The sequence below is a fragment of the Meriones unguiculatus genome, chromosome 1 (assembly GCF_030254825.1).
Source record: "Meriones unguiculatus strain TT.TT164.6M chromosome 1, Bangor_MerUng_6.1, whole genome shotgun sequence".
NCBI lineage: Eukaryota > Metazoa > Chordata > Mammalia > Rodentia > Muridae > Meriones > Meriones unguiculatus.
The window spans coordinates 180,867,769-180,894,911 of record NC_083349.1 but is presented as its reverse complement, the minus strand read 5'-3'; the positions used below and the strand labels follow the sequence as shown (position 1 = coordinate 180,894,911).

General features: G+C 49.9%; 1 protein-coding gene across 3 annotated transcripts; it reads left to right on the top strand.

Moving 5' to 3' along the window:
- Positions 1-11,874: 11,874 nt before the first annotated feature.
- On the top strand, positions 11,875-25,670 carry Il10ra (interleukin 10 receptor subunit alpha). Of its 3 annotated transcripts, XM_021637952.2 has the most exons (7): positions 11,905-12,060; positions 13,987-14,107; positions 14,562-14,749; positions 15,560-15,726; positions 16,337-16,487; positions 19,566-19,684; positions 23,155-25,670. In XM_021637952.2, exons 1-7 carry the CDS (start codon positions 11,991-11,993, stop codon positions 24,049-24,051), a joined length of 1,713 nt encoding a protein of 570 aa, XP_021493627.1. In that variant the 5' UTR covers positions 11,905-11,990; the 3' UTR covers positions 24,052-25,670. The 3 variants fall into 3 exon arrangements, with proteins under 3 accessions (XP_021493628.1, XP_021493629.1, XP_021493627.1); XM_021637953.2 differs by lacking the exon at positions 13,987-14,107 and having other exon boundaries at positions 11,875-12,060; XM_021637954.2 differs by lacking the exons at positions 13,987-14,107; positions 15,560-15,726 and having other exon boundaries at positions 11,881-12,060.
- The last annotated feature ends 1,473 nt before the right edge of the window (positions 25,671-27,143 follow it).

Here is a 27,143-nt window from a genome sequence, read left to right as displayed (position 1 = left end):
GCCCCCGCAAAATCCTACAAGGTTGTGGGGAGGGATTTACATGCTCACTTCCCATTGAAACCCCCAGAAGCAGGCATTCTCCAGACACATCTGGTCAATGGTTGTACTGGTTGATTCCACCTTGGGGTTTTCGTGTGGATAGATTGATTTAAAGAAAGAGGAGGAGGAAGAGGAGGAGGAGGAAAAGAAGGAGGAGGAGGCTGTAGTGGGGGGCAACAGAGTCACTGTGGTGAAAATAAAATCCAGGGACTGGGAGATGGCACAGTAGGTAAAGAATGCCTACTGTGTGAACATGGGAGGGCTGAGTCTGATCTCCATTCATAAAAAATCAGGTATGGCTGCAATCCCAGCACTAGTGTGGGGGGGGGGGGGCAGAGACAGGAGGATCCCTGGGGCTTGCAGGCAGATAATCTAGCTTCAGCTTTAATGAGAAATCCTGCCTTAAAACAGGAAGGCAGAGAGTGGCCTAGCAGGACACACAACAGTCTCCACATTCCCACAGGTGAGTGCACTCACAATCATGCATGTGCACACCTCACACCTCACACACACACACACACACACACACACACACGCACGCACGCACACACACAAGAAATAAAAGTCGAGGCATCCAATGTGAATTCCACTCCCCAGATTGGGAGCAACTGCAAGATTAGAATGCCTAGTGTTAACCAAGGAGGGCCCCAGAGATAACCCCAAATACTGTGAGGGCACACGTGTTCTGGAGAGCCATGCCTGACGTGAGGTCCTCACTGGGTAGCCACCTGGTGGCACGTGCCCAAGGAACCTGTCTAGGTCAAGCCTTGCAAGCTGCAGAGCTACAGTCTAGGGGAGTCCGCCTCATCATCCCCACTCGCATGTGTCTGAGGGATGCTGCCATATGGCCTACAGTCTAGACACAGAGGGGCTGTGTTAAGTCTGTATGGCTGGAGCTAGGAGAGCCTAGAAAGGTATTAAGGGTTAGAGAGACGAAGTCATTCTCTTGTGGTCACATAGACAGTGAGTCAGCAGATTGTACGGTCTAGAAACCTTGACTCCTACCCCCACTCTTTTCCCCATCCCCACCTCACCCTCACCCCAGGCACACAATCCCTGGACTCAAGAACTAAAATGTTACCTTTATCTCATCTTCTTCCCTGTAACTCCCAAAACCATGTCTGCTACATCCTAAGATCTAAAGAAGATAAAGTTGACTGAACTTTAGTGGTCTGGCCTCAACACTGAATTTAGGGGGTTTCCTTGTTGAACCACCTGAGCCACATTGGGCAGGAAATAAAGATACAGCCCACGGTCAGGTGTAGGAAGGGAGAGGCCCTGGACGCAGAGCAGTAGTCAAGGGCAAAGATTGAGGTAAAGGTTGGGAGCAGGCACTTTTCACTGGTCCCCATGGCCAGGACCTGTCCGGGCCGGTCCTGTTCCTTCTGTTGACAATGCTGTTCCGTCCTTCTTTATGGAGTAGCACCAGCTCAGTCTGTCCTCAGTTCTTAAATGCACAGCACCTTTCACCCGTCACAGGCCGCCACAGATTCAGACAACTTGGCACTCCAGTTGGGCGATCACTTGAGTAACATCCATAGCCTGCTGTCCATGTCCAACCCGTGGCCAGCAGGCCACACGCATGGCTTTTGAGCTTGAATTTTGTAGATGTCAACATCGTAATGTCAAAAGCCCCGGGAGAACCATGCCTTACTCACAGCAGTTGTCCCGCAGCCTGAAATGGCTGGTATGGAGCAAATGTTCTCTAAGTGTGTTGCAAATTAAATAAATGCGAGATGATGGCTGGAACTAGACTGGCCTTAGTGATAGGCTGACCCTGTACCCCCTAAGCCCTGTGATAGCCACATGAATCCTTGGAACTGTGACATTTACCTCCTACACAAACAGGGTCTTTACAGGTGTGATTAAATTGAAAGTCATGAAAAGGAAAGATTAGCTCTACATTCAATCACATTTAAAGTCTTACATTTTTGTTATAAAAGGAATCAGAGGGAGATTTTTTTCATATACACACACATGCCCTTGCACACACATGCACACACTTGCACATGTGCGTACTTGCACACACGCACACGCATACACACTTGCACACGAATGCACACATGTGCACATGCACACACACAGAGATGTATGGTAAGTCAAGCAATCTGGCAACCAGCAGATTGAAGATACCTACAGAAAAAGAGGTGGGGACAAGAAATGGATTCATTCTCCCACAGAGCGCCATAAGGAGTGTGCCTGCCTTTACCTTTACAAATGAACCTGCTCTCAGATTTTCAGCCTCCAGAATGGGAGAGAATAAGCCTCCATTGTGTTAAGACAGCCCTGTTAGAGCTTGTCTGTCACAGCAGGCACAGAAAACTGAAACACACAGACCTTCCTCTTCACCCTGATTGACCCTCTTGCCAGCACTCTTCTCTGTGGACACTTCAGATTGAGAGAAGAGGGAAGAATCCAAAATAGAAACATGAAATGGGGAAGAAATGAAAGAGGAAGAGAGGAGAGGGTGAGGTTAAAAAAGTCTAGACATCAGGACATGGGGATAGGGTTAATCTGATATGGGAGAATGGCCTGCACTTTGGGAAGGAAAACCCAATGGCCATACACTTGCCCTGTCCCTCCTCCACAAATGGAAGTTCCACACTCCTGAATGGAAGTGAGAGAGATTGAGCTTCCCAAATCCCTTGTCTGATTTGCCAGCCACTAACCATTATCTAGGTGGAGAATCCAGTCTTTAGCCAGCTGAGCCTCTCTCACTGAGCTTCAGCTACGCACTGGCTTTACAGGTCCCAAAGATGCTAGCTTTGCTCCCACCCCATGACCTTTGCGCTGTCTCTCCCCTCTGCCTGCAGCAGTCTCCATCCAGATATCCACATATGTAGGCACTAGTTTTTCAAACTCTGCTTTATTTGGGGGTTCCTTAAGGCTTATACCTCCCTTCCAAGTCCCCAGCCCCAGGTAGTGGGAAAAGAAGGTTGGAAGGGAAAGGCCACATAGCCCGCTTTACTTCTTCCTGCTGGGTAGAGTCCTAGGAGTCTTTTGGGGGTGATACCAATGTTCATTGTCAAAAAATCCAGAAGTCCAGGTAACCAGCAAACCAGCAAGCAGTCCTTCTCCACCTCTTTCAAGCTGCCATCCTTTCTTCCTCTGGGCTATTATACTTATACTCCTCAAAGTCCTCAGAATTCAACTAATTCCAGCTGGCAAAGACCCCACCCCTGCACTAAAGCAATTATCAGCTGTGAACAAACAAAAATCTCGAATTTGGGATTATAACAAAAACATGTTTACATATCATAAACCAAGACATCCACAACACGCATGACTCCTTCTTCACCTCTTTCGGGTCCTTGTTCAAAAGTCACACACTAGGGAGGTTTTCCCCACCCACCCCTCCCTCACTTTATTGTTCTCAGCAGCACATGCCACTGTCTGGCACACGACTCATTTACTCCTTCTCAAGTCAACACTCCATGGTGCAGCTGTTTGGCAGCCTCAATGAATGGCAGAGCATGATGGACACTCCAAAGCTGAGGAAGAGTCAACACTCTCAGAGGCCTCTTTTGGTGGGATAAGGGTTGCTGGGCAGAGTCTGACATGGGTATGGCCTGGATCAGGATGAAAGATAAAGTGTTTGCTTCAGAAGCTGCCTGCTCATCTTCCATGGCAACTCAGAGTCCAGCAAAAACTTTGCCAGGGCATTTCTGCAGGAGCTTCTGGCTGCATTTGTACCCGTGGCCTCTCTCAGGGCTAGAGAAGATACTAAATACTTGCACTCAGGCCTCATAGCTGGGAGACGCCATGGGTACAAAAACAGGCAGAAGCTGCTGCAAGTAACCTATGACTGGAACTGTCCCATTGGTGACTTTTTGTCTGTGGCTAGTGTGACAGAGGCTGAAAGGGATAGAGCCATGTGGATCTAGGCTTAGAAAGCAGAGAAAGACTCAGTTTTCTCTGCTGTTAAATGGGCAGATGATGTCGTTGTAGCAAGTTATCCAGTGCAGTAATGTTAGGCTTTTTTCTCATCACTTTCAGCTAAGCAAGCATTGACCCTGTCCTATTTTTATACCCAGCTGTTTTGCACAGTGCCTGACACATAGCCAGTACTCAGAGTTTGCATAGTTAAGCTGTTCACCTATAGGGAGAAATGCCATGAGGAAAGCATAGGCCCTGCCATCAAGCCAGGACCCCAGAAGGATTGTGTTGCTGGGTGTCGGCTTTAATATGCAGTGACCAGAGTTGGCCTGTGGAGGAAAACTAAGTGAAGAGGGCAGAGGAATAGACTCATGAGCTAGGACCACACTGTGATAGAAATCAAGCAACCAGGAGGATCTTGTTATGTGTGTGTGGGGGGGGGGGGACAGAAAGCATGTCCTAGGATAGCCAGTGGGCAAGCACCCAGTAATGACATGGGTCATTTATAAAGTGGTAACTGCCTGTGAGAATTTAATGTACTTCAGAGCAGCAGCTGACTTCCAGCTTTCCAAAGTGCACCTTAGACTTCCCACAGGTTATAACATTAGGCAGGAGTCATCTCTCTGAAATGTCATACCTTGCATCAAAGTATTAGTAAATGTCTACATATTTCTGAACACTTGGAGTGTGTGTGTGTGTGTGTGTGTGCTTATGACTTATTGGTTCTAAGGATTTCTATGGGTTTTGAGCATTCATCAAAATTTAAAAATTTTAAGAAGTGCAAAAGTGGTCTCACCACATACAAGAACTCTAAAGACCTGCAAAAAAAAAGTCCATTTTTTTTTTTCTCATGGGACCTAGTAATTTTCCACTTGTGTAATTTTTTTTTTTCACTTGTGTTTCTTTGGCATCCTGAGAAGGTCTGGGGCAGGACAGTGCATACAAAAAGGCCATTGGCTACTGGTTACCAGCATGCCAGTGGGACACACCCACTCTTTCAAAGTAATGAAGATGTCTCCCTGTTTTAAACAGTTGGGGAAAGAAGGTGAGAAGATTATGGCTGACTGTTCTTCTGTCTCCAAAGGTCAGGATGCCACAGAGTGAACCTGGGGGTGAGGTGTGAACCAGCCATTGTCTTAAGACAGCTCTTCCTCTCTGAGTTTCGTTTTCTGACAAATGATAAGTGCTTCAAGTCCACCCTGAGGCCTTAGCTTCCCTCTTCCATAGCCTTCTCCCACGCACTCAACTGCCAGCTATGTGCATGCTTCTCACCCGCCCTCCCTGGCCAGCCTCCAGTTACCATTTCTTGTATTTGTCATTGATTCTGTGAAAACGTTAAAATGGTACTTTCAAAATGTACTAGGAAGAGCGATGAACCAGGATAGATGACGTGGCGTACTACCAGGGACCCTGAGGATCGAGGCTCTGGAAAAGACATGTCCAAATGTGAGAGTCTATGCTTAGTCCAGCACTGGACTGGAAGAAGACCCACTATGTCTGGAAAACAGTCCCAGGAGCATCCACACCCCAGCATAGCCCCTTCGTCTAAGCTTCTCCATCATGAATTGTATTAACATTATTTTCTGGAGGTATTAAGCCCCCAGAAGTACCAGTGTCTGACCCATTTTTGAATCCCACTGTGCCTAGGCAAGGGTATCTGACAAATATTTCACTCACTTGAACCCTGATAGTTTGGAAGAAATGTTATCATATATATTTTACAGCTAAGAATTCTGAGATCTAAGAAATCCTGTGACCAAAGTCACAGATGACAACTGACAGGCCTGGAGTTGAACCCTGGTCTTGGGTCTTCCCATCCAGCAAACCAGAGCACAGGCCTTTGAGTTCTTCAGACCAAGAAGCTGTAATTCAAGGGATTATGTGTACTCTCTGCATTATGTACTGGTATCCTTGTTTCTGTGTGGGAGTCTCTTTTCTGGGTGAGCCTTCTTGGTCATATCCAAATTAAAAAGAAGAAGAAGAAGACTGTTGTTTGAAAGAAGCCTTGGGCATCCCAGTGTACCCACATTGAAGTGCTGTGTGTTTGCTTCAGCAATGACTATGCAGTGTCTCCTTGACCTGTGATTGGTACAAATATGAATGTTTGTGCTGTGACTGGGGAAACACCTTTGCCTAAAGAAGATTAGAAATGGTATCCTAAGGCTGAGTTTAGTCTTTCCTATGTCTTGGGATCACTATGCTTATGTTATGTATGAAACAAATGAATGGGATTCACCACTGTCTGGGACACCGGAGCATAAGCATTGCTAGACAGTATTAAGCATTGTTAAATTCTGTTAGTACTACAAATTCTGTGTTGAGCTTTTGTTAAGTCTTTAATTAAAACTCTTCTTTTAATGCTTTATGTGAATTATTAAGATCACCCAAAGTATTGCTGTTTGGCAAGCCCTTTCCTATACCTGACTCCCTATCATCCAAGCATCCCTCTTCGGAAAGCTGACTGGCTGGTCCCATGGAAGCCTGGCTCCTTTGAACACTTTCCAGATGCCTTGAGAAAGCAACATGACAACCAAAGCACTCCCTCTCTCTCTACCAAAGTAGAGACTTCAGAAAGTGCTTTTCCAGCCATGATTGTTTCAGACAAATTGAATCCATCTTTTATGCTCTCACCGGTGTTCATAAACTCTAAAGGCAAGTTTCATCCAAGTCAGAGGAGGACTATTTTCCCCTGTGGCCCAAAACTTTTTATTTATACGAACGGCTCTGCTACTCCTTCAGTCCCCACTTCTAGCTCTAACTTTTTGAGTGGACTGGGAAATAACTCTCTCGGCTACCTCCTGATGCTACAACACTATGTCCAAAAAAGACGTTTCTGGAATGACCTCTGCCAACTTTTGACTCTTGTCATAAAGCAGGCTGAGCTGGTGACATGAAGAAGAGACATCAGAGGGTCAGTGGAAGCAACCAGTGCCTTGGTGGGGGTGGCGCAGCAGCAATGGCAGAGGTGCCAGTGGTGCCAGTGGTGCCAGCGACGGCAGTAATAGAAACTGGGTATCTGAAGAGTTACTGAAGGGCTTCAAAGAATAGCCAGAAGCAGAGAGAGTAGGGGGGACGGGGGAGATTGGGGCAGAAGCAGTATAAGCAACAAAATACAGCGGAAGATAGAGAAAGCTCCCTGAAGTCAAGGGATCATCGGTCATTGAATGAGTTCCACGGCGCTGCCAAGCCCTAAGGGCCAGAGGTCTTAACACCTGATATGGAAATATAGGGCCAAGGGTGTTAATACACAAGGCTGTGACATTAGCCATTGCTAGGAGTCACAGGTCCCGCAAACTCAAAGCTTCAGAGTTCTAACACAAGTTGGTGCTAACTACTGCTGCAGAAGGCTGCTGAGAGCCAAGGCCCGCACTAGCTGCCAGGCACCAGGCAATCGACTCCCAGAGCAATAGGCCCACCTGAACACTTAGAGCCATGAGCCCCCAGTCACCAGATCCTAGAACCGTAGACTTCTAGCTCTGAAGGCTTGGAGCTATAAGCCTCTGCATGTCTAAGCTTAGTTCACATGGTTCTGGCACTTACCAACCCAGGTCTGTCTATAATAATATATTCCTTGCCTACTCCAGCCAGGTGATTGGAACCATGAGTACTGTTCAAAGCAGCATAGAGATACCGGCCATGCAGCCTAGCCTAGTCTCTGCCTCTCCACAGAGGAAGCACTGAGGAAAAGGCTCAGTGGCACCATCTTGGCATGCAACTTCAGTCCCACTCAGTGACATTTTGAGTGAGGTTGGTGTGTGTTGTGTGAGGTCGGCTGGAGTGAGATCGCACCATTGCACCACAGCTGGGAATTCCTCTTGAAGGAGGTGGTCAGCCTGTGAAAGGGAGAAATAAAAATGAGTGGGCTCAAGGCACAGAGAAAAGGTCTCCTCTTTTGTGGAGAGGCCTGGAAAAGTCAAAGGTAGGGAGTGCCGGCCTGTCCCACTGCCCAGGCAGCCTAGGACAGCGTGGGGCTAAATTGGTGATTCTCCCAATGGCCATGGCCCTGAAGCAATTATAACTGACAATATCCTGAATACTTTTGATACCTGCAAAATATTTGCTCACAGCATTTTAAAATGCACGTTGCCTTTGTACATGCCTGAAGCAGGCTGCTGCAGCTCGGAGGTCATTCTCATGTGACAGAGACGTGTGCAGTGAGCCCGCTAGGGAGGCTCTGGTCTGGAGACCCAGCAACAGATAAAACTTCCTGCATTTGGAAGACAGGGGTTGGGGACACTGTTATTTTAGAAGAAAGAGGAAATGGCACCCTCAAAAACAGGAGAAGTCAAGGCCATCTGGGCTGTAGCAGGAAGACACGACTCTTCGTCGAAATGACTGGAGCTATTTTTGTGTGTGGTCTGTGCTCCATCTCTTACATTTGAGTTGGTAAGGCAAGGACAGCGGCTAAGCCCACACCCCCTCCCACTAAGGGAATGTCTCTAAAAACCACTCAGATGAAGTGAGACAGAAGAGAGGTGGCCTGTCATCCACAGCACATGCTACAGCCAGAGAGAAGCCAAACAAATCCAGGCTGAGGGACAAGGAGCTGGCCCGATCTGTCCAGCAGGTGGCACATTCTGGATATTTCTACTAACCACCTCTGCCACACTGGGGAAGGCTGCCTCTGCAGTCTCCATGTTGTTGTATCCAGCCTTCCAATAGCACAACTGAGTTACCACAGTTTCAATCACGCAATGGCTGACAGAGGCCGAGGGCCTGGGCTGAGGGCACAGAGCTGGCAGTGGACAAGCTAGAACGAGGCTTCCCTTTTCCAAGGCCCTCGGGCTCCACTTTGATTATCTGTCAAGAGCACGATTGCGGCAGGTGTTACATGATTCTGCAGGAGTGAAGAGGTTCTTAGCCTGAGTCTTCGCTTCAAGGGCAATGTTTTACTTCCAACTGAAGACCAGCATTTCTCCCCTTCTCTCCAAGCAGGCAGTCAGGACAAGCCACTGGAATTCAGGGGCTGAGCTTCTGGGACGTGACAGGCAGGGAAGACCTTGAGTCTGGAAAGCATGGTTTGACATCTGCCCAGTGAGTGAATCAACCACCCACTCCCCTCCAGGCTCTGGGTTCCGATTCTATGTAAAATGCAAATCTGCTTCTGCCTATCTCCTGTCTGTTAGCAACTCAGCGGGGGTGCACAGGGCACTGTACTCAAGCCTGAGCCAATCCTCAGAGGACATCTCTTCTGAGCCTTGTCACACTTAGCCAGGACGGTGCTGGGCAGAGACTGAAAGGTAGTGGACATGACTTAGGTTCTGCAGCTCCATTTAAAGGGTTCCTCCTGGGACTGGGACTGGACTGAGCACGCCCAGAGCACTGACTAAGCCTTGGTAGGCCCAGTACCTTGCCATTGAAATCCTTCTCACCCCAAGAACTGCCAAGTTTCCCCAGGCAGCTTCCTCCTTTCTGTCTCCATCTCGAGGTCCATGCTCCTGGGTTTCTCTGTTATGGGCTCTCTGACAGAGTGACCACAAGGCTTGGAACTTCCCAAGCACTAATCTGGAGACAAGCCGTGCGCTTGCAGAGCACAGGTTCCTGCGGGGCTACCTGACCCCGCCCCTGTGAAGTTTGTGTGGAAGCGTCACAGGGGCCCAGCTGGAGCACAGTGAAAGTGAGACAGTGGTTCCGTCAGACTCCAGTTATGCCCTAAGAAAGAACTGCCTTGAGAGGAAGGTGTCTACTCAACTATGCCCATCTGTTTCCTGGGCTCACCACAGCGCCACCCTCCCCGCCCAGGGCTGCCCCTCCCCTGCTCCTACCCCATACTCTCATTCTCTCTCAACCTACTTGATCCCGTGCTTTGCAAGGATTCTTCCAAGATTCCAAGGTGCTGTTGCCCAAAGTCCTCAGCCGGGGCTGACAGGACAGCAGAGGCAGGGGTGAGGCAGGGGTAAGGCCTGGGTGAGCCACTCTCTACTGTCCAAGGGTTAAAACCTGGTCGTATTTTCCAGCCATACACTGGGAAACAGTTGCCCCGTGGCTCCAGAAAAAGGTCAGGGACTTGTCTGTTCAGCACCAGGCCGGTGACTGCTATGTCTGCTATGCCGTGTAAAGTGTTTTGCGGAGCCCTTGGCACACTCTACAAGTTCAAGCCTGTGAAAATCCCGCCATTTACTGTCTGTCAAGGCAGGTGTTCACTGCAGAACCTCAGAGTGGATCTGTCAGACCCGAAGAACAAGCGACTCAACCCAGAACAGCATGCATGCGGGTTCTTCTGGTTTTTGCTTTTCTAAGGTATGATAATTATACGCCTGGTCCAGCTTCTCCCCAGGGTGCTATGGAGGAAGCAGGGACACGGGGCTTGACTGCACTCAAAGCTGGCTCTCTGCCCTGAGCAAGGAGTCAAACTATGTCAGCCACAGGTGTGTTTTCTTCAAGCAGAAGTGCTCACCTACTTGACAGAGTTCTCATCTTGAATAAACAAATCCCTCCCTATCCATTCGTCACTCCCCTACTGCCAACTCGGCACTCACGTCTCTCCGCTAACAGGCCACCCTCTCCAGGAAGCCTTCCGTGCTCTCCACCCTGTGTCCTCTTGCTAGTCTGTACTTTCCTTACCAGAAACTTAAAATCTCTTCTCACTTTCTGTCTCTAGAAAGGTGGTTTCTAGAGGAAGGGACCTGGATTTGGCCAGCACTTTTTTTCCCAGCATCGGCTTGTGACCGTGAATGTTGGTATATGAATGAGCAACCTCAGCCACCCTTAGAAACAGTCATGGAGCAGGGCCTTAAGACTCTTCTAACTCAACCGGAAACCAAAAGAAAGGCAACTGAGGAAGAAACATCACAGTCGCTCCCCTTTTTAAAAAGGGTGGCCGGGGGCTAAGAAGTCACGCCTGGGTGCTGGAGTCATGCCCAGATTCTCCCAAGCAGTGTCTATTCTTTACCAGGGGAGGGACAGATAGTGCAAAAACAGTAATTAAAAAAAAAAATCTTCACACATTAAAAAGCCAGAGGCTTTTCAAATTAGCTGACATGAGGATGCGGTAACAGGGCCATCCCCTGAGTGGTCCTCACTGATGGTGTGTGTGTATGTGTGATGGATGCTGTCGTTCACAGGTATTATTCCCAACTAGCCATGAAGCTAGGGCGGCCTGGCCCTCACTAACAAGCACTTTTCCCAGTGAGCACCCTCAGCACAGAACAGCATCCCAGTCCACTTGGCACACCCTCCGTCCAGGCCACTGTCGCACTCTCCACCCCCAACTTGTTTAGACAAAGCTGGTATCTCCACAAGCCCCGGGGTGGGGTGCACCACTAGCTCCCAGATTGTGTGCCCAGTGCTCATGTCCCATAACCCCAGCTTGGATCCTCCTTCTCCAGGTACAGGGGTGTCCAAATTTTTAACACTGTGACAGGGCCTTGTCATCTACAAACTTTACACTGGGGAAGCATCCAATCCAATTGCCAGGGAGAAGAAGGGGGATGAGGAAGAGAAGGAGGAAGAGCGGGGGGGGGGCGGGGGGAGGAAGAGGAGGAGGAGGAGGAGGAGGAGGAGGAGGAGGAGGAGGAGGAGGAGGAGGAGGAGGAGGAGGAGGAAACTTTAAGTAAGTTTCTAATTTTGTGTGGGGCAGGATTGAGAGTTAGGCTGAGCATCCTGCAGGCTGAAGGCTGCCCGCGTCCGCTCCAGGCTGCGATGTCTTCAGTGTGATCAGCAGGCACTGAGCGGAGCGGAAAATGACGTCTTAAGAGCAAGACCATCCTAGTGATTCCAGCTCTTCCTTCTGTGTCCCGTCAACAAAACAGGGCTTCCAGGATAGCATGTACGCTGTCGCCCGCACCGTAAACATACGCATGTACACACACACGCAAAACCAGGCTGCCCAGATGGTGCTGAGAGCCGACCCGTGGAGCAGAAGACCTCAGTCGCACTTTTACCCTGAGCCAGACGCCCTGGACTAGACCTAGCCAGCTGGGGTTCCCAGACTCGGCGGGCCGAGGGCGGGGCGTGTCGAGGCCCCGCCCCAGGCGGCGCCCCGGCAGCCCCGGGAACTCCTTGCCAGTCTTCACCTCTCCCCGCCGCGCGGCGTAGAGGCCGGCTCCAGCGGACGATGCCGCGGTGCGCCCAGGATGCTTTCCCGTTTGCTCCCCCTCCTCCTCGTCACGTTCGCTGTCCCGAGCCTGAGCTTCCGCGCACACGGTAAGCTCCCGCAGAGCTCGCTCTGTTGCTTTTAAAGTTCACATTTTCCGGAGAATCGGCTTGGATGGTCGGAGATCTCCGCCCCGGCTCCTTCGTGCTGGATGGGTCTGGGCTCGCCGGTTGTATAAGGTTGAGGCTAAGATTACCAGCGGCTGTTCGGGAGTGGCCAGCGAGGTAGGCGAGGGACCAGGTGTTTACTACTGAAATGAGACCAGAAGGTACTCTTGACACATAGCTTTGGTGCATACTTGCTTGAGTTGAGCAGTGTGCTGGGATCTCTTAGGTGAGCTGCTGGCGGCCCTGAGGACTTCCTAGTACTCTCGGGAAAAGAATTCACAGAAGTATTCACCCATCCATCTCCCAACAAACCGTAACTTTTTCTGCTGCTCTGGTTCTTCCATGGGTCTGGTTGTGCCCTTCTTAGGCTCCTTTCCCCGTATGCTACCGTCTCACACCCATCCCTCCCTTCTCTCCACCCTTCCTGACCACCCTGTCAGTCTTTAGCCCTCAATTCATTCCCATGCCAGCTGCCCCTCCCCTATTCTGCCCACCCCTCAGCTCAGGCCAGGTTCCAGTACTCCAGAAGAGAATGAAAAGATAGGGAGTTGGAGGGACTAAGTGCCACAGAGGCACGAAGACCAGAAACCCAAAAACACTTTTACAGGACTCCAAAATTCGAGGTAAAACCCACAGTCAGTCATGTGATATACAGCAACATTGTGGCCAAACACCTCAAACAGGGGCTGAGTTTTTCGCTCACACACTCAGTTTTGCAAATGAAACACAACCTTGAGATGAAAAGACAGTACATGAAAGAAAGCACGGGGGGGGGGGGGGAGGCTGAGACAAGAGTATTTTCTGAGAACTACAAAGTCACTCAAAAAGAAACATGATTGTGTGTGAGCTGACAGTTTTGAGAAGAAGGGAAGTGAATGCAGAGCTGCCTTCCAGAGGAGACATCTTAAAGGGTCAGGAAGGCTGGAGAGGAGCAAGGGCTCCATCAGTGGAAGTCAAATAGGAATGTTTATTGAATTGTTACAGAGAGGTCCGAGGGCCTCAGGGGGTCACTAGTCTGTCCAGGGTCACACCAGCAAGCTACTAGTTCCGTGCTCTTTCGTTCTGTTCTTTAGATAATTTTGTGTTGGGGCTGAGACAATGCTGGGGTGCAAATGGTTCGCTACTGAGTTTTCTACCTTAAAGAAGAGGAAGGCAGGAGCCTGGACAGGTGACATGCAGTCTGTCTCCACGTCAAGCTCACCTAGGTATCTGATTATACAGATGCCCACGTCTGAGCTCTTCTAGAAACTACCGAACAGAGAAAGCCCTAAGCCCCGGACCCCAAGATGTCTGTGTGGAAAAGCAGAGTGATGTTAATAACTGGGACCAGTGTTTCTGTCTGTCCTCGGGGCTTCTTGTGTCAGGCTTCCTGGCCAGGGAACTGGTTACCTCACCAGGGCTGTTTGAGATTTTTAGAGGGAACTGACTACACTAGACTATAATGTCTGTAAGCAGGGTGTCTGTGTATCCGGAAAGGCCAGGGGCCATGGCTTTGGGGAAGGGCTGAGATGAGAAGTAAGTCTTGGGGATGGTGCTGGGGCAGAGCCAGGGACTGGCTCATCCACACAACACAGACACAGAAGGACAGGACACTAGCTTTGGGATCAGGCACTTTCTGCATATAGATTCCCACTGCGTCCCGCACTGACCCCACTGGCCTTGGGCAAGTCAACTGACTCTCTGGGCTTTTATTTCTTCTTTAGTAAGTTTGGCATGTGTCTACAGCCCGGAGCTGCTGTGGCCACTAAATGGAACATATGCAAAGCGCCCAGCCCCTCCCTCACAAAGTACCCTGGCTGCTGTCACCACCCTCTTCCTAGTCCTGGGGATGACTATGCTTTCTCCAGTGTTGGCGTTCTTTTCCCCTAGGGACAGAACTGCCCAGCCCTTCTTCTGTGTGGTTTGAAGCCAGATTTTTCCAGCACATCCTCCGCTGGACAGCTATCCCAAATCAGTCTGAGGACACTTACTACGAAGTGGCGCTCAAGAAGTAAGCAAAGCAAGGGTGGGAGCCTGAAGGAGGTAGGGGAGGGACCAGGTGGCTACTTTACTGTGAAGTGAGACCAGAAGGGACCCTGGTACATATCTTTGACACATACCTGCTTGAGTATTGTGAGCTGAGCACTGTGCTGGGATTCCTAAGGTGAGCTGCCAGTGGTCCTGAGGACTTCCTAGTACTCTCTGGAAAAGAAGTCACAAATGTCACTACTAGAGAGGAAGCAGGAGGCTCCAGAGTGGGCTAATACATTCTTGTGGAGGAATGAGCTACTTAAATCCCTGCCCGTGATGTCAACAAGGACCAAGCAAGAGGCACACCCTTGCCAGGAGCTAGGGCCCTGAGGACTGCTCCTATTCTGCCATTGTCTGGCCCTTTCCTTCCTTCTTAAAGGAGAGAGGTTTGGGTGCAAGCTGCTTCCCCAGTGCCTGTTCTGCTATCTCCTCAGGTACGGAACCACGGTCTGGAAAGACATCCACAGCTGTAGAGAGGCCGGGGGATTGTCCTGTGATGTCACAGCATTCACCCTGGATCTATACCGCGACAGATACGGCTACCGGGCCAGAGTCCGGGCAGTGGAGAACAGCCTGTACTCCAACTGGACCATCACTGAGACCCGCTTCACAGTGGATGAAGGTGCTTTGCCTCTCCTAGACCTAGAACATGGCCTTCTGTGACCTTTTCAGTCAGAGACTCCAGCCTATGGCTTTTCTGTCTGGTCTCATGGCTTCTCATGTCACCAGGCTTCCTGGCCAGGGGACTGGTTGCCTCAACAGATCTGAGGCTTTAAAGGGAACTGATATTTTTGTCCTCCATAAGAGAAGTCTTGGGATGGGTGGAGTGTCTGAGTCACAGGAGTCATAGCTATGAACTTGTACAGTTTAGGGAGAGGCACTGAACCCTAAGTACTCAGGGCAGCAAGTAGAGGCACAATTCAGATGAGGCCTGGCCCCTGGTAGGGGGAATCTCTCAGGTCTTGACTTTGAAGCTGGAAGATGTACTGAAGGGGAAAAAAAAAATCAAGACAGTTCCTGGGGAGTTTCAGGGTGGTCAGCCTGGCCACAGTGGCCTCTTTCTGTCCACACTGGGCTTGTACAGGGTCTGGGGACAAAGTGGCTTTGCTCTGTAGGATTCAGAGCTAGAGGTGACATCTGGGAGACCCACTGGTTCCCAAAGATCGGCCCATAAGCTAGGGCTCAGCTGCCTGCAGAAAGTGTACATTAGAGGCTAGCTTTAAAATGGGTATTGCAAGGACCCACGCTGGGAAATTCAGATTCCCTGGTGCTAGAAGACCCAGTAAGACACATTCTCTAAGAAGTTCTCGTGTGGAGTAGAGTTGTAAACCCAAGGTCTAGGTTTTAGAGTGGGGAAGGTTTGACCCTACAGTCAGGCTCTAGATGCCATCCTTCATCTCCAGCCTCACACCTTTGACCCTCTCCCACCTAGTGATTCTGACAGTGGATGCCATGACATTGGAGGTCACCAACGGCTGCATCTTTGGGACAATCCATCCCCCCAGGCCCCCAATAACCCCCGCAGGGGACGAGTATGAACAGATCTTCAGTAATCACCGTGTTTATATACTTTCCATCCGAAAGGTCTCAGAACAAAAGGTACGACGTCCCCCAAGGTCACTGGGCCAGGCCTGCCTAGATTGGACTCACTTTCATGTCCCTCTGGGGAGCTTAGCATACAAATGAAAAAGAGGTTATGGGGAGCCTGGAGGGAAGTGGCATATTTACAGCTCTCAAACTGTACTCCCAGAGGACAGTGATAAAAACAAGCCTACCAAGTATCAATAGGGCACAAGGCATGGGACAGCTACCCTTGAGTGTTTTCTCCTAGCTCGTAGGTCAGGAAGTGTACTGAAGGCCAACCCCTGCAACCTGGAATCCATCAAATGCTATTGCCTTGGTTGTCTCTAGTTCTCTCCGTGAAGAGCTTACACTTCTATAAAAACAGACTCCTCCCTTTGCTCTATTAAAATAAAGGTACTGGGCTGGGGAGATGGCTGAGCAGGTAACAAGCTTGCTGTGTACAAAGCCTGAGGATTTAAGTTCAAATCCCCACATCCCACATAAAGCCAGAGGAAGCTTCGGGCCAGCTAGGCTGGAGTACACAGTGGCAAGCTACATAGAGATCTTGCCTCAAAGTGGAAGATGGAAGGCTGACATGATCGTTCCCTGTTTACCGTGTTTACTGTTGTTCTTGTTTCGGTTTCAGAATACAACTAAGAGAGTGACACAGGAAAATTTCACCCTCCAAGTCCCCAGAGGGATGAGAGAGTTTTGTGTCAAGGTGAAGCCCCACGTGGAATCACGAGATAACAAGGCAGAATGGTCAGAGGAGCAGTGTTTACGTCTCACGGAGCAGTGTGAGTAGCCCAAGCTTGAGGTCCAGGCAGAGGGTGTGTGAACTGTCCAGAAAAGTCCAGAAAGCTATGCTCAAGGTTGCTGGTGCTTGACTGGGCCCAGAGCTTCTGCATAGAGCCATCCACTTTCACACAAACTATGGGAGAAGTTGTCCCTCATGCTTAGAACTATCCTAAGTTTAAAAAAAAAAAAAAAAAAGTCATTACCCTAGGAAACAATACATAAAATAAGTAATAAGCAATAAGTAAAATATTTTTTTCTTCCTTTATTTCTTTTTTGTTTTGTTTTGCTTTCAAGACAGGGTTTCTCTGGCTGTCCTTGAACTCACTCTCCAGACTAGGCTGGCCTTGAACTCTGAGATCTGCCTGCCTCTGCCTCCCAGGTGCTCCACCATTGCCCAAATAGATAGTAAAATCTTAATACTTTACGGCTATGCCGATCACAATGATGTCCCAGCATGCTTGTTTGTCTGTCTCATGTGTACATACACATTCAAAACAGAATTCCAATGGCTCAACAGAGTTCTGACAACTTGAACATCCTTCCCTTTGGCTGACTATAGAAACCCAAATAGTTTAAGGCTTATCGTACAAATGGCATGAAGCCCCAAAATAGTTCAGCAGAGCTGAAACAATTCAGAAGAACTCTAAAACACAAAGCCAGTCACTGCACGATGACCACCAACAATGATGCAAAAATCCAAAAGGCTCCAAGGAAGCTGGAAGTTGGCTCAGTACATACAGTGCTTGAGGAACTGAGTTCAATCCCCAAAAGCCGGCATGGTATGTGTTTCTGTAACCCCAATCCACCTCCCCAGCGAGGGGCCAGAAACGGGCTGACTGGCCAGCCTAGCCAAATCAGTAATCTCCTGGCTCAGTGAGAGACCCTGTCTCAAAAAGGAAGGTGGAGAACCAGGCATGCTGGTGTATGCCTTTAATCCTAGCACTCAGGGGGCATAGCAGGTGGTGGATTTCTCTGTGTTCCAGGACAACCTGGTCTACAGAGTGAATTCCAGGCCAGCCAGTGTTACACAAGGCCCTGCCCCTCCTCTCACAACTTACAAAAGAAAGACAATGGAGCACATGCCTGTCTCCTTTGGCCTGCATATGCAATCCATACATACACACACACACATACACACATTCACAAACAGGAACACCACAACACACCATGCTATACACAACATAACACAAACAGCTGAAAGGACCCTTTAATCAATATGAAATCAAAACCCAAAGTTCAACAACACAGGAGAAATTAACCAAAGGTCAATTCTTAAGAATCCAAACCAAGGTCCAAATTTCCATTCTCTGTGTCACCAAACAGAGGTAAAAAGCAGATGCTCATGACTGGGGTGGTATAATTTAAAAAAAAAAATCCCCAGAATAGCATAATTAGCAACTATAAGGGGTTACTCAATCTTTTCTCTCTGTCCATGATAACTTGCTGGGAGTGGCAGGCATCCAAAACATGCCCTCTCTCTCAGCCATAACTGCTCAGAGCTGTTAGTCAGAGCCTGGCCCCTGATAGTACCTTAACAAGATCAGCTACCCATCCTCAATCAAAGACGCAAGAGGGGGAAAAACAGAAATAGAAAATACGTTCAGTGTCACATTGGGAAGAGAAACCTGAAAGCCCATTTTCCAGGGTATTAAGGGCTTGACATTACCGTGATGTTTGGTTTAAATGGTACTCCAGGCATGCAGAACTAAGCCGGCCAGGTCAGGGTGTGCTGGCCTACCCACCACCAGTATCTCAGTCTCGGTCTCTCCTGTTGCTCTGTCGTCAGAACTGTGTGAAATCTGCAGGAGACAAGTTTCACCCCGGCTGGCACTGGCTGGCACCGGGCTTCAGCTTTCTACTGCTCCCAGCATGAGCACAGCCTAGGTACAGCCTAGGCTATAGTCAGATAGCCAACGGGGAGGATGTTCAAGCATCTGCTCAGAATGGCTTCATTCCTGCCAGGAGGTTACACAGGGGACCTTCCACCTGAGCACAGCTGGGCTTCTCGGGGGACCTCTCCAGATCCCCCCTGGCAGATGCACTAGCTCCTATTTGGTCCTGTTCAGGCTGTTCCTCCTCAGGGCCAGTGTGGGAATTCACTCTGTAGACCAGGTTGTCCTGGAACACAGAGAAATCCACCACCTGCTCTGCCCCCTGAGCGCTAGGATTAAAGGCATACACCAGCACTGCCCTGAGTATCCCAGAAGAAGCAATGCCGAGCTGGTTTTTTGACAGAGCTGCTGGAGTCAGCAAAGCCCTGTTCCGGGTCCTCAGCCAGGGGCCCAGGAGCCCTTTGCCAGGATGGGGAATCAGGTGTAGCGACTTTCAATCTACTGACTGCCAGAGGGAGCCATAACTAGCAACACGTGGCAGCTAATACACACATTGTATCCAGTGTGTGCCCTGGGAGTGCCCTGTCCAACAAACATGAAAGGGGGTCTTCCCAGATTTATGATAAACTTCAGTGCAGCTCGTTGTCATAAAAGTCCCACGACAGAATAAGTGTTTGTCAGTCGCTCTAAGTGCTGCTTGCATTTTCATCATCCTTATACACACAAGTTTTGCTTGAATCTCAGCTTTACTGCTTACAGACACGTGACCTTGGGCAAGTGACTTCATCTCTCTGGGCCCCAGGATCTCCATGTGGGATCAATGCCAGGTGATGCTGGCATTGACCTCCTAAGACTGTTGCTAGGGTCAGAGGATACAGGCGAGATGTCTGGGGACTGTTGTAGACATGGACAGTGGGACTCAAGGGGATTCATTATTTTGTCCATAGTCCCACAGTTAGCAAGAGGTAAAGCTGGGACCTCAGTCTCCACTCTTACCTACTATGTTCTCCTGTCTCAGTGTGTATCGGCCATCATGTGTGGTCGGCTAGAGGCTGAGCCAGTGTGATACTGAGTGAGCCGGTGAAGGCCAGTGTTCCTGGGAACCTAGATCCCTCTAGGGCTGTGACTTGCCAGTTCCCTGTGGGAATGATCTGGAGCCATTCACTGAGTCCATCCTGGGCATAATCAAAGGACCTCTGGGGACTGTACCTTCTGTGCCACAAACACATCTTTCTGGATCTGCAGATTTCACCGCGACCAACCTCAGCATTTTCTTCACTCTTGTCTTGCTACTGTGCGGAGCCCTGGTCTTCTTGGCTCTCCTGTGTTACATCCGGCGCCCGGGGAAGTTGCCTGCAGTCCTGGTGAGTGCTCTGTCCTTCCCTGGTCTCTGCATGGTCGAGGCACCCCTCATCCAGCATCGGGGGCAGCGTCACAAGCAAACACTAAACCTAGTCTGGAGAACAGTGCCTCCGAGTAGCCCAGAGACAGCGTGCACACACTGCGCACACACACCAGCTATGTCATCTTCACAGTGGCCTGTGGACCAGCTGCTGGGCATCATGAATTGGTCCTGGTCATTATCCCCATCTTACAAGCAAGGTCAGAAAGGTCACCTCTATTCACGGGCTCACACTGCATGGAAGGGTTGTAGGGGAGGTTTTGCATCATCCCATCCTGGTGGTGCTGAGAGATGAGTCTCTGAAAGACAGAAAGGAGGGCTAGAGTGGTCACAGAGGGGAGGGAACGGAGCAGAGAGCTGACTTGGAGAGGAAAGGGCTTGAAGGGAGGCCAGGACCTCTGTCCCCTCTCAGATGGAGGCATGTGTGGCAAGCCTGCTTCCAAAAGCTATCCTACAAGAACACAGGTACTATTACCCGAACCTCTGCTTGCCCCTGACCTGGACTCAGGCTGTGTTAGAGGTAGATAGCCACAGACCTAGACCCTGGGTAATATGCAATATTAATGTATGATAGGTAGCTATAGAATATATATATATTTAGGGGACTTTGCCTAGATAAAAGTCTATTCTCAGGTCAGTGACACAACTGATAAGAATTATAAAGAAGACATGGGTCAGCCAGTCCTTAAGGATCTCAAGAGTTTAATAGTTCTTCCTTGTATCTAGCTGACGTTGGTCCTCATCTTTCTTTGTGCTACTGGGAGATTCACTTCCACACACACACACGCCCCTTGGTCTGTTTTGTGGGCACTTTAGTTCACGCTCTGTGCAGGGTCTGGAGCCCAAGTGCTGGTGGCTTGGGGATGAATGAGCTACACTATTGAGCCTGGCCGTGTGGAGACTGGGATCCAGGAAGAGAAAGAGGGCAGCCCTGAGTCTCTCTGAGCGAATGAGTGAAGTGATATTTGAGCTAGCTACAGCACATTCTCCATGGTTGCAAGTGCTGTCGGGGAGGAAACTGACTAATGTGGCCTTGAGAGATCGTGGGGGCTTGATGCCAGCCAGTGCCAGCCAAGCATAAGAGGCTAACTTTAATGAAAGGCATGAAACACGCAGGAATCAGAGATTACCAAATGCCGAGAAATGACAGGCAGCAGCTTGTTGGTTCCTCTGAACCGATGAGTCACAGCATTGCTCTTCCTTTAGAGCTTTTCTCCTTGGATTTGAACAACCCAGTGCCATGTATCAATTGCTACTGTCTGTGGGGGTAGCTAGTGCGAGAGAACGCTGGCACGTTCCATAACAGACTGTCAGCCATCTGCTGATTTGAGCTGACCACCCAACAGATTATTGAAGTTTTATTAAGCAAGCTGGGACCTCAAATCCAGATAGCTGTGTATAATTTCAGGTTTTTCCCTTATTGCTGGTGACTTGAGGCATGCCATTTTAACCTCTCTGAGCTTTGGGTTTCTCCTCTAGGGAATAGGGGTGATGATATTCCTGTAGAATTGTCAAGGAGTACAATTCAACTCAGCATGTATTTATTGAGTATCTCCTATGTAACCTGAATGATCCAAGCATGTACATGCCTCACCATGAGAAGGCACAAGCTGCTAAATGATACATCTTTCTTCCAAAACCACTGTGGTAGGGTCACAACTCAGGAGGAATTGCATCAGAGTCATTAAGTGTCAAGGAAATGAAGGCAGGGTGCAGGGTGCACCAGAGTCAGTCCGTCTGTCAGTTAGTCCACCAGTCAACAAACCTGAATTCCTACTAGTTCCAGCTCGGCTTACGATCTTACAGTGATGAATAAGACCAGACAATTACTGCCTTTCGAACTCAAATTATAGTGTGTTAGTTAGGTTTATGTCGCTGTGATGAAACCCCATGGCCAAAAAGCCAGTGGGGAAGGAAAGGGTGTATTTGCTTACACTTTATTTCATCATCAAAGGAAGTGAGGACAGGAACTCAAGCAGGGCAGGAACCTGAAGGCAGGAGCAGATGCAGAGGCCATGGAGGGGTGCTCCTTACTGACTTGCTCTCCAAAGCTTGCTCAGCCTGCTCTCTTGCAGAACCCAGGACCACCAGCCCAGGGATGGCCCCACCCACAATGGGCTGGATCCTCCCTCTTCTGTCGCTAACTAAGAAAATGCCACACAGGCTTGCCTATAGCCCACTTTCATGGAGGCATTTTCTCAGTTAAGGTTCCCTGCTTTCAGATAACTGTAGTTTGTGTGTCAAGTAGGCGTAAGACCAGCCAGCATATACAAGAACTAAATTTGGGAAGGGAAGGAAACATGGAGAAAATGGCTGCAGCACTGGTTGCTTGCAATGTCTCTCTGAGGAGGTGGTGTCTGAACTGAACAAGGAGAAGGGTACAGCCATATGGAGTACTAAGAGTGATCCAAGGAGAGGGGTCAGCTTGTGCAAAAGTCCTGTGACAGGGATGCTGTTCTGTGTTCAGGACACCACTGTGGCTAGAGCAGAGGAATGAACTGAAAACGGCTAAGTGGCTTCTCCAAGACCCTTGGCAACTAAGGAGAGCAAGCCCTTGGCTGCAAGCTACAAAATGCAAAGGATGTCAGGATAGAAAGATGGGTTGGGATGGGATGGGATGGGATGGGATAAAATGAGAGTGCACTGTGGTACAGAGACACTTATTCCTTTGTGGCTCTATTCAATGACTCCCATGAACTACACACCTAGGTGCTCACTTAGTATCTATTTCTTACTCGAAGTCATTGTCAAAATAGTTCAAACACACTTCTGCGTGGGCCTGGCTTTTCAGGGTCTCTTCCAGGTTGCAGAGCTTCACAAGTGGAACATGTGAGAGCTTTCTCTGCTCTCAGCAAGACCCTGTGAAACCTGGCCCTGGGGACACTATCTTCCTATGTATCTGCCTGGGCCAAACTATGATGTGCCCTTGGGAGGAAATTCTAAAATTCTGATGGCAGTGCAAATCAGAGGAGCTCAGTGCAGGCCGCCCAGGCTCTTCACCCACTCTGTACCTCCCCCACAGTTCCTCACCTGGCACCGGGGAGGGTCCTTGCAGGTGGCCACACCTCTCTCGCTGGATTAGTTGTTTTTCTCATTGCTGTGACAAGATTCCCAACAAAGGCAACTTGTGGAAGAGTTTATTTTGGCTCATGGCTTCAGGGGGGCAGTCCACCATGGGAGGGGGAAGGGAAGGCATGGCTGCAGGTCGCATTTCACCCACAGTCAGGAAGCAAAGAGAGGTGAATGCTGGTGCCCAGCTCACATTCTCGTCTTTATTCATCCCAGGACTCCAGTCCATGGGATGGTGTAAGTCTCGCCAGCTCAGTTTAACCTTCCTCAGAAAAGAGGGCACACTTTATGGAACCACATGCTGGTTCTCAACACAGTCAAACTGACCATGACGACCCTCACTCTCCCTGCCTCTCCTCCCAGGTCTTTGAGGAGCCGCACAACTTCTTCCTGGCCAACCCTCTCTTCCCGGAAACTCTCGATGCCATTCACATCCTGGACCTGGAGGCCTTCCCGAAGGTGTCACCAGAGCTGAAAGACTCAGAGCTGCATGGCAGCACCGACAGCGGCTTTGGCAGTGGCAAGCCATCACTTCAGACTGAAGATTCCCAGTTCCTCCTCCCTGGCTCCCACCCCCAGGTGCAGGGAACTCTGGGAAAAGAGGAGCCTCCAGAGCTTCAGGACACCTGTGGGGACAACACAGACAGTGGGATCTGCTTGCGGGAACCCAGCTCACACTCCAGCATGGGGCCCACCTGGAAGCAGCAGTTTGGATATACCCATCAGGGCCAGGATGACAGTGACATTAACCTAGTCCAGAACTCTCCAGGGCAGCCTACGTACGCACAGGATGGCTCTGCCTTGGACCATGTCTGTCTCCCAGAGCCTAGAGTCCTTGAGGAGAAAGACCAAGCTTTGGTGACATTCCAGGGCTATCAGAAACAGACCAGATGGATGGAAGAGACAGCCAACCCAGAAGAACACTTGAACAAAGAGAGTCCCTTGACAGATGCCTTTGACCCTAAACTTGCAGTGTGCCTGCAGGATGAGTTAGCTCTGGTCAAGGGTTATGTGAAACAAGAGTCTCAGGGGAAGACTGCTGCTCCATCAGTGACCACAAGTAGACAGTGGAACCAGCTAACTGAAGAGTGGTCACTCTTGGATACTGTTAGCTGTGAAGACCTAAGCATAGAGAGTTGGAGTTTTGCCCATAAACTTGCCTCTCTGGACTGTGGGGCAGCCACTGGTGGCTTCCTGGGTAACCTTGACCCTACCCTGGCCACACTGCCATTGATCTCCAGCCTGCAGGTAGAAGAATGACAGGGGCTGAGGGTTCTTTGTATTCCAGCCATGCCTGCTCCCCTGCCTGTACCTGGAAGGCCCAGGAGTCTAAGAAATGCATATGTCCTTTTCTGCAGACCCACTGTGGCTGGCTAGCCAGGCCCCAGGGAAAAGGCCAACTTGCTGGGCAGGTATCCAGTACATGAGAGGTTGCAGCCAGTTCTGCTGAGTGGGGCTGTGTAGACACGAGCAGAGCGGAGCAGGGTAGACAGAGGCCTCCTCGCTCCTCAGGATTGGGTCCTGCATGGGAAGTGCCTGCGTTTGGGCGGAACTCCAGACTGCTGGGCTGGATGTCTACAGAGGAATCAGAGTGGCTAGCCTGCTTCAGGCTACAGGGAGGGCTCAAGAGAGAAAGGATGTAGCAGGAGCCAGATTTAATTTGGCATGTGGAGATGCTCCCCAGCTCGATGGAGTACTTGCCACTGGGAGATCTTGGGGTACATACCACCCTGGATGATAAGCCAGCCAATTCAGAACCACGGGGCAAAAGGGACTGAGACCTCTTGGGGGGTGTCTCTGCTACCTGTCTGCAGACATCTTCCCCTTTTTGACTCAGCGGTGTTCACCCAGGGTTACCTCAGTGGCCAAGTCATTGCTCCTTGCTGCTCACTATCGTGCTGTCAAACCAGACAAACTATGGATGTCTGTGTTAGCACACTACCCTTTAGGTGGCCTTTGGGCCAGGGCCTTGGCCCAGGCTTAGAACTTATGTCTGCATTTGCTGCTAATTTCTAACTACAGACCCAGAGAATAGGGTTCTAGGATGGCACCTCTGTGTTTATCTGTGTGATCCTAGACCAACAGCTTTGTCAGGGGACTAAAATAACGGCCGGATCGTTAAGGAGTTCCTCATGCTGAATGTTAGCCAAGTTGGCCCCGGGGTGATATTTTAGGTTCTGCCAGCCTCTGGGCTGGAAGGAAGTAGATTACGGAAACCATCTGCCCACGGGCAGCTTCTGCCTCAGAGATCTTGTGGGAGCCTGGGGCCTTGTGCCAAAATAGCTGCTAGTCACTGGGGCCCAGGGCTGGTCCCTGTCTCCCTGTACTGCAGTTGAAACATGTCTTCACACAAAGACGGTTTGCAGCCTCCAAGCAAGGACGCTGGGAGAAACGACAGGGCTGATGATCCCTGAGCCTAGAGTCTCTCCGAAGTTTTCCAAATATAGACTGTGTGACCTGGTGAAGCCATCCATGGGCTTTGCTGTCCTGCCAAGAAGGCCATGATGCCAGAGAGATCCTTCTGAAGTTGGGAGTGCTCCTTGGGATCCCCTTGGACCCTTTATTTATTTATTTTGCTCACTTATTTATTGAAGAGGCAGTGTATAACAGGTGCAGAGCTCCGGGTCTCTCAGGAGGTCTAGTTTTGACTGCACTGTGTCTAGCTGTGTGACCTTGGGCAAGTCATGTCTCCTCTTTGTGCCTCAGCTTCCCTGTCTGTCTGTAAAACTTGAAAGTTGAAACATGGGGCCTGACTTGCCCCATCCCGAGGAGCGTTGAGTACCATCAAGAAAATGGACATGGATGGTCCTCAAACGGAGAATGAACGAGTGGTGTGTGTTTTCATCCCATTAAAAAGTCGGGTGTCTTGTGAAAGCAAATCAGAATCCTCATGATAACTGTGGGTAATTGATGATGGTTATAAGGAAACAGGTCGGAGGGCTCGGGCCCCAATCAGACAAACTCAGCTTCAACATGAATTGTGACTTAGGGAAAGGCACATATTCGCTCACAGTTTCTGATTTCCCAAAGGTGACTTGGGAGTGAGAGTTGTCATGGTGACGTCGTGAGGTTGAAATGAGATCATGGATGACAAGAGTTCAGTGTGGTGCCCTGCATCTGGCACTCCGTGTGTAAACAGCTGTCAAGGCTGTTAGAGCGAGGCACAGAAATAGGCTGTTTTTCTTGGAAACGGGTGAAAAATGAAAGAGAGGTTCCTGGGATGTTCTCTCAGAAGACTAGCATCCCAGGGTTTGGGCTGTGAGTTCTGACAGTGTGGGACTAGCAAGGCCCTCCCAGGAAATAAGTGAACCAGACGTGTGGACCCTGTGCCTGCTCACCTCACTCTGAAGACATATCTGGGCTCCTCCCACAGGCCGGAAGCCTCCCGAGTTCTGTTCTAGAGGCATTTCCCACAACAATCAGTGTGTGGGTTGGCACAACTCCCTGACCTTAGCCACATGAGTGCAGCAAGCCTAGGGCCTGGGCCTGAGTCCCTGGTGTCCGTGTCCAAGGAGATGGTTGAGACACCTGTCCTTCCACACACACATCTGCCCCATCTCCCACATGCCTTCCTGTTCAGTCTGAGAAGGAAGGGTGTTCAGGAAAGGCACTGGTCCTCCCCTCGGCAGGGAAGTTGAATAGCACCACACACGTGCATTCAACATGGGCATATGCCCACTCTGGGCACCTCCTGGCTGGACTAGAGAAAAGAAGTGCAGTGACCATTCTTTCCCGGAAGTGGAGCCTGGATGGCTTCTTCCCTGTGGAAAGGCCGCTGAGGCAGATGGGATGGAGCCTGAGCACTTGGTGGATAAAAGAGAAGAGAGATTATCATTGTAGAAAGAAGGGAACTCAGTTTGTCTGGAAGAGAGAGAATATGAGGAGCAGATGTGCAGGACAGAATGGAGGCGGAGATGGGCCGTGGGTGCCCGCCGGCCTAGAACTGTCAGTAGAAGTGAAAGCCAGTTCATTCTTCAGAGCAGCAGGGCTTTGGGGAAGCCTAGGGGACTCTTCCAGGCAGCAGCTGATAGAATGCTTCATGCAGGCTTCTCTGGAATTCAGATTAAAGTCCCCAGCAGAAGGCCCCAGTTGGTCTTCAGCTGAACCACCTTCTTTGAGGGCTTTTCCAGACTGAGGAATGTGTGGTTCAGGGTTTCTGTGAGCTAACGGAACTTCCGCTTAGCACAGAGAGAGGGGAAATGGGCTCATACCAACAGAGGAGGAAATTCTGCCAAACGTGTTTTCCCAAATTTGTAAATAGAGATTGCCTTGTCCTCCCCCCAATACCTTTATCCCCACCCCACAGATACCATGACAAAACATGCACCCCCTAAAAGATCAGGTCACGTACA

Bases quoted from the DNA above. Each gene is read 5' to 3' on its own strand.
- Il10ra (XM_021637952.2), top strand. From the start codon at position 11,991: ATGCTTTCCCGTTTGCTCCCCCTCCTCCTCGTCACGTTCGCTGTCCCG. The intron at 15,727-16,336 runs GTACGACGTCCC...TTTCGGTTTCAG, and splicing joins GAAAGGTCTCAGAACAAAAG to AATACAACTAAGAGAGTGAC. The intron at 16,488-19,565 runs GTGAGTAGCCCA...CTGGATCTGCAG, and splicing joins TTTACGTCTCACGGAGCAGT to ATTTCACCGCGACCAACCTC.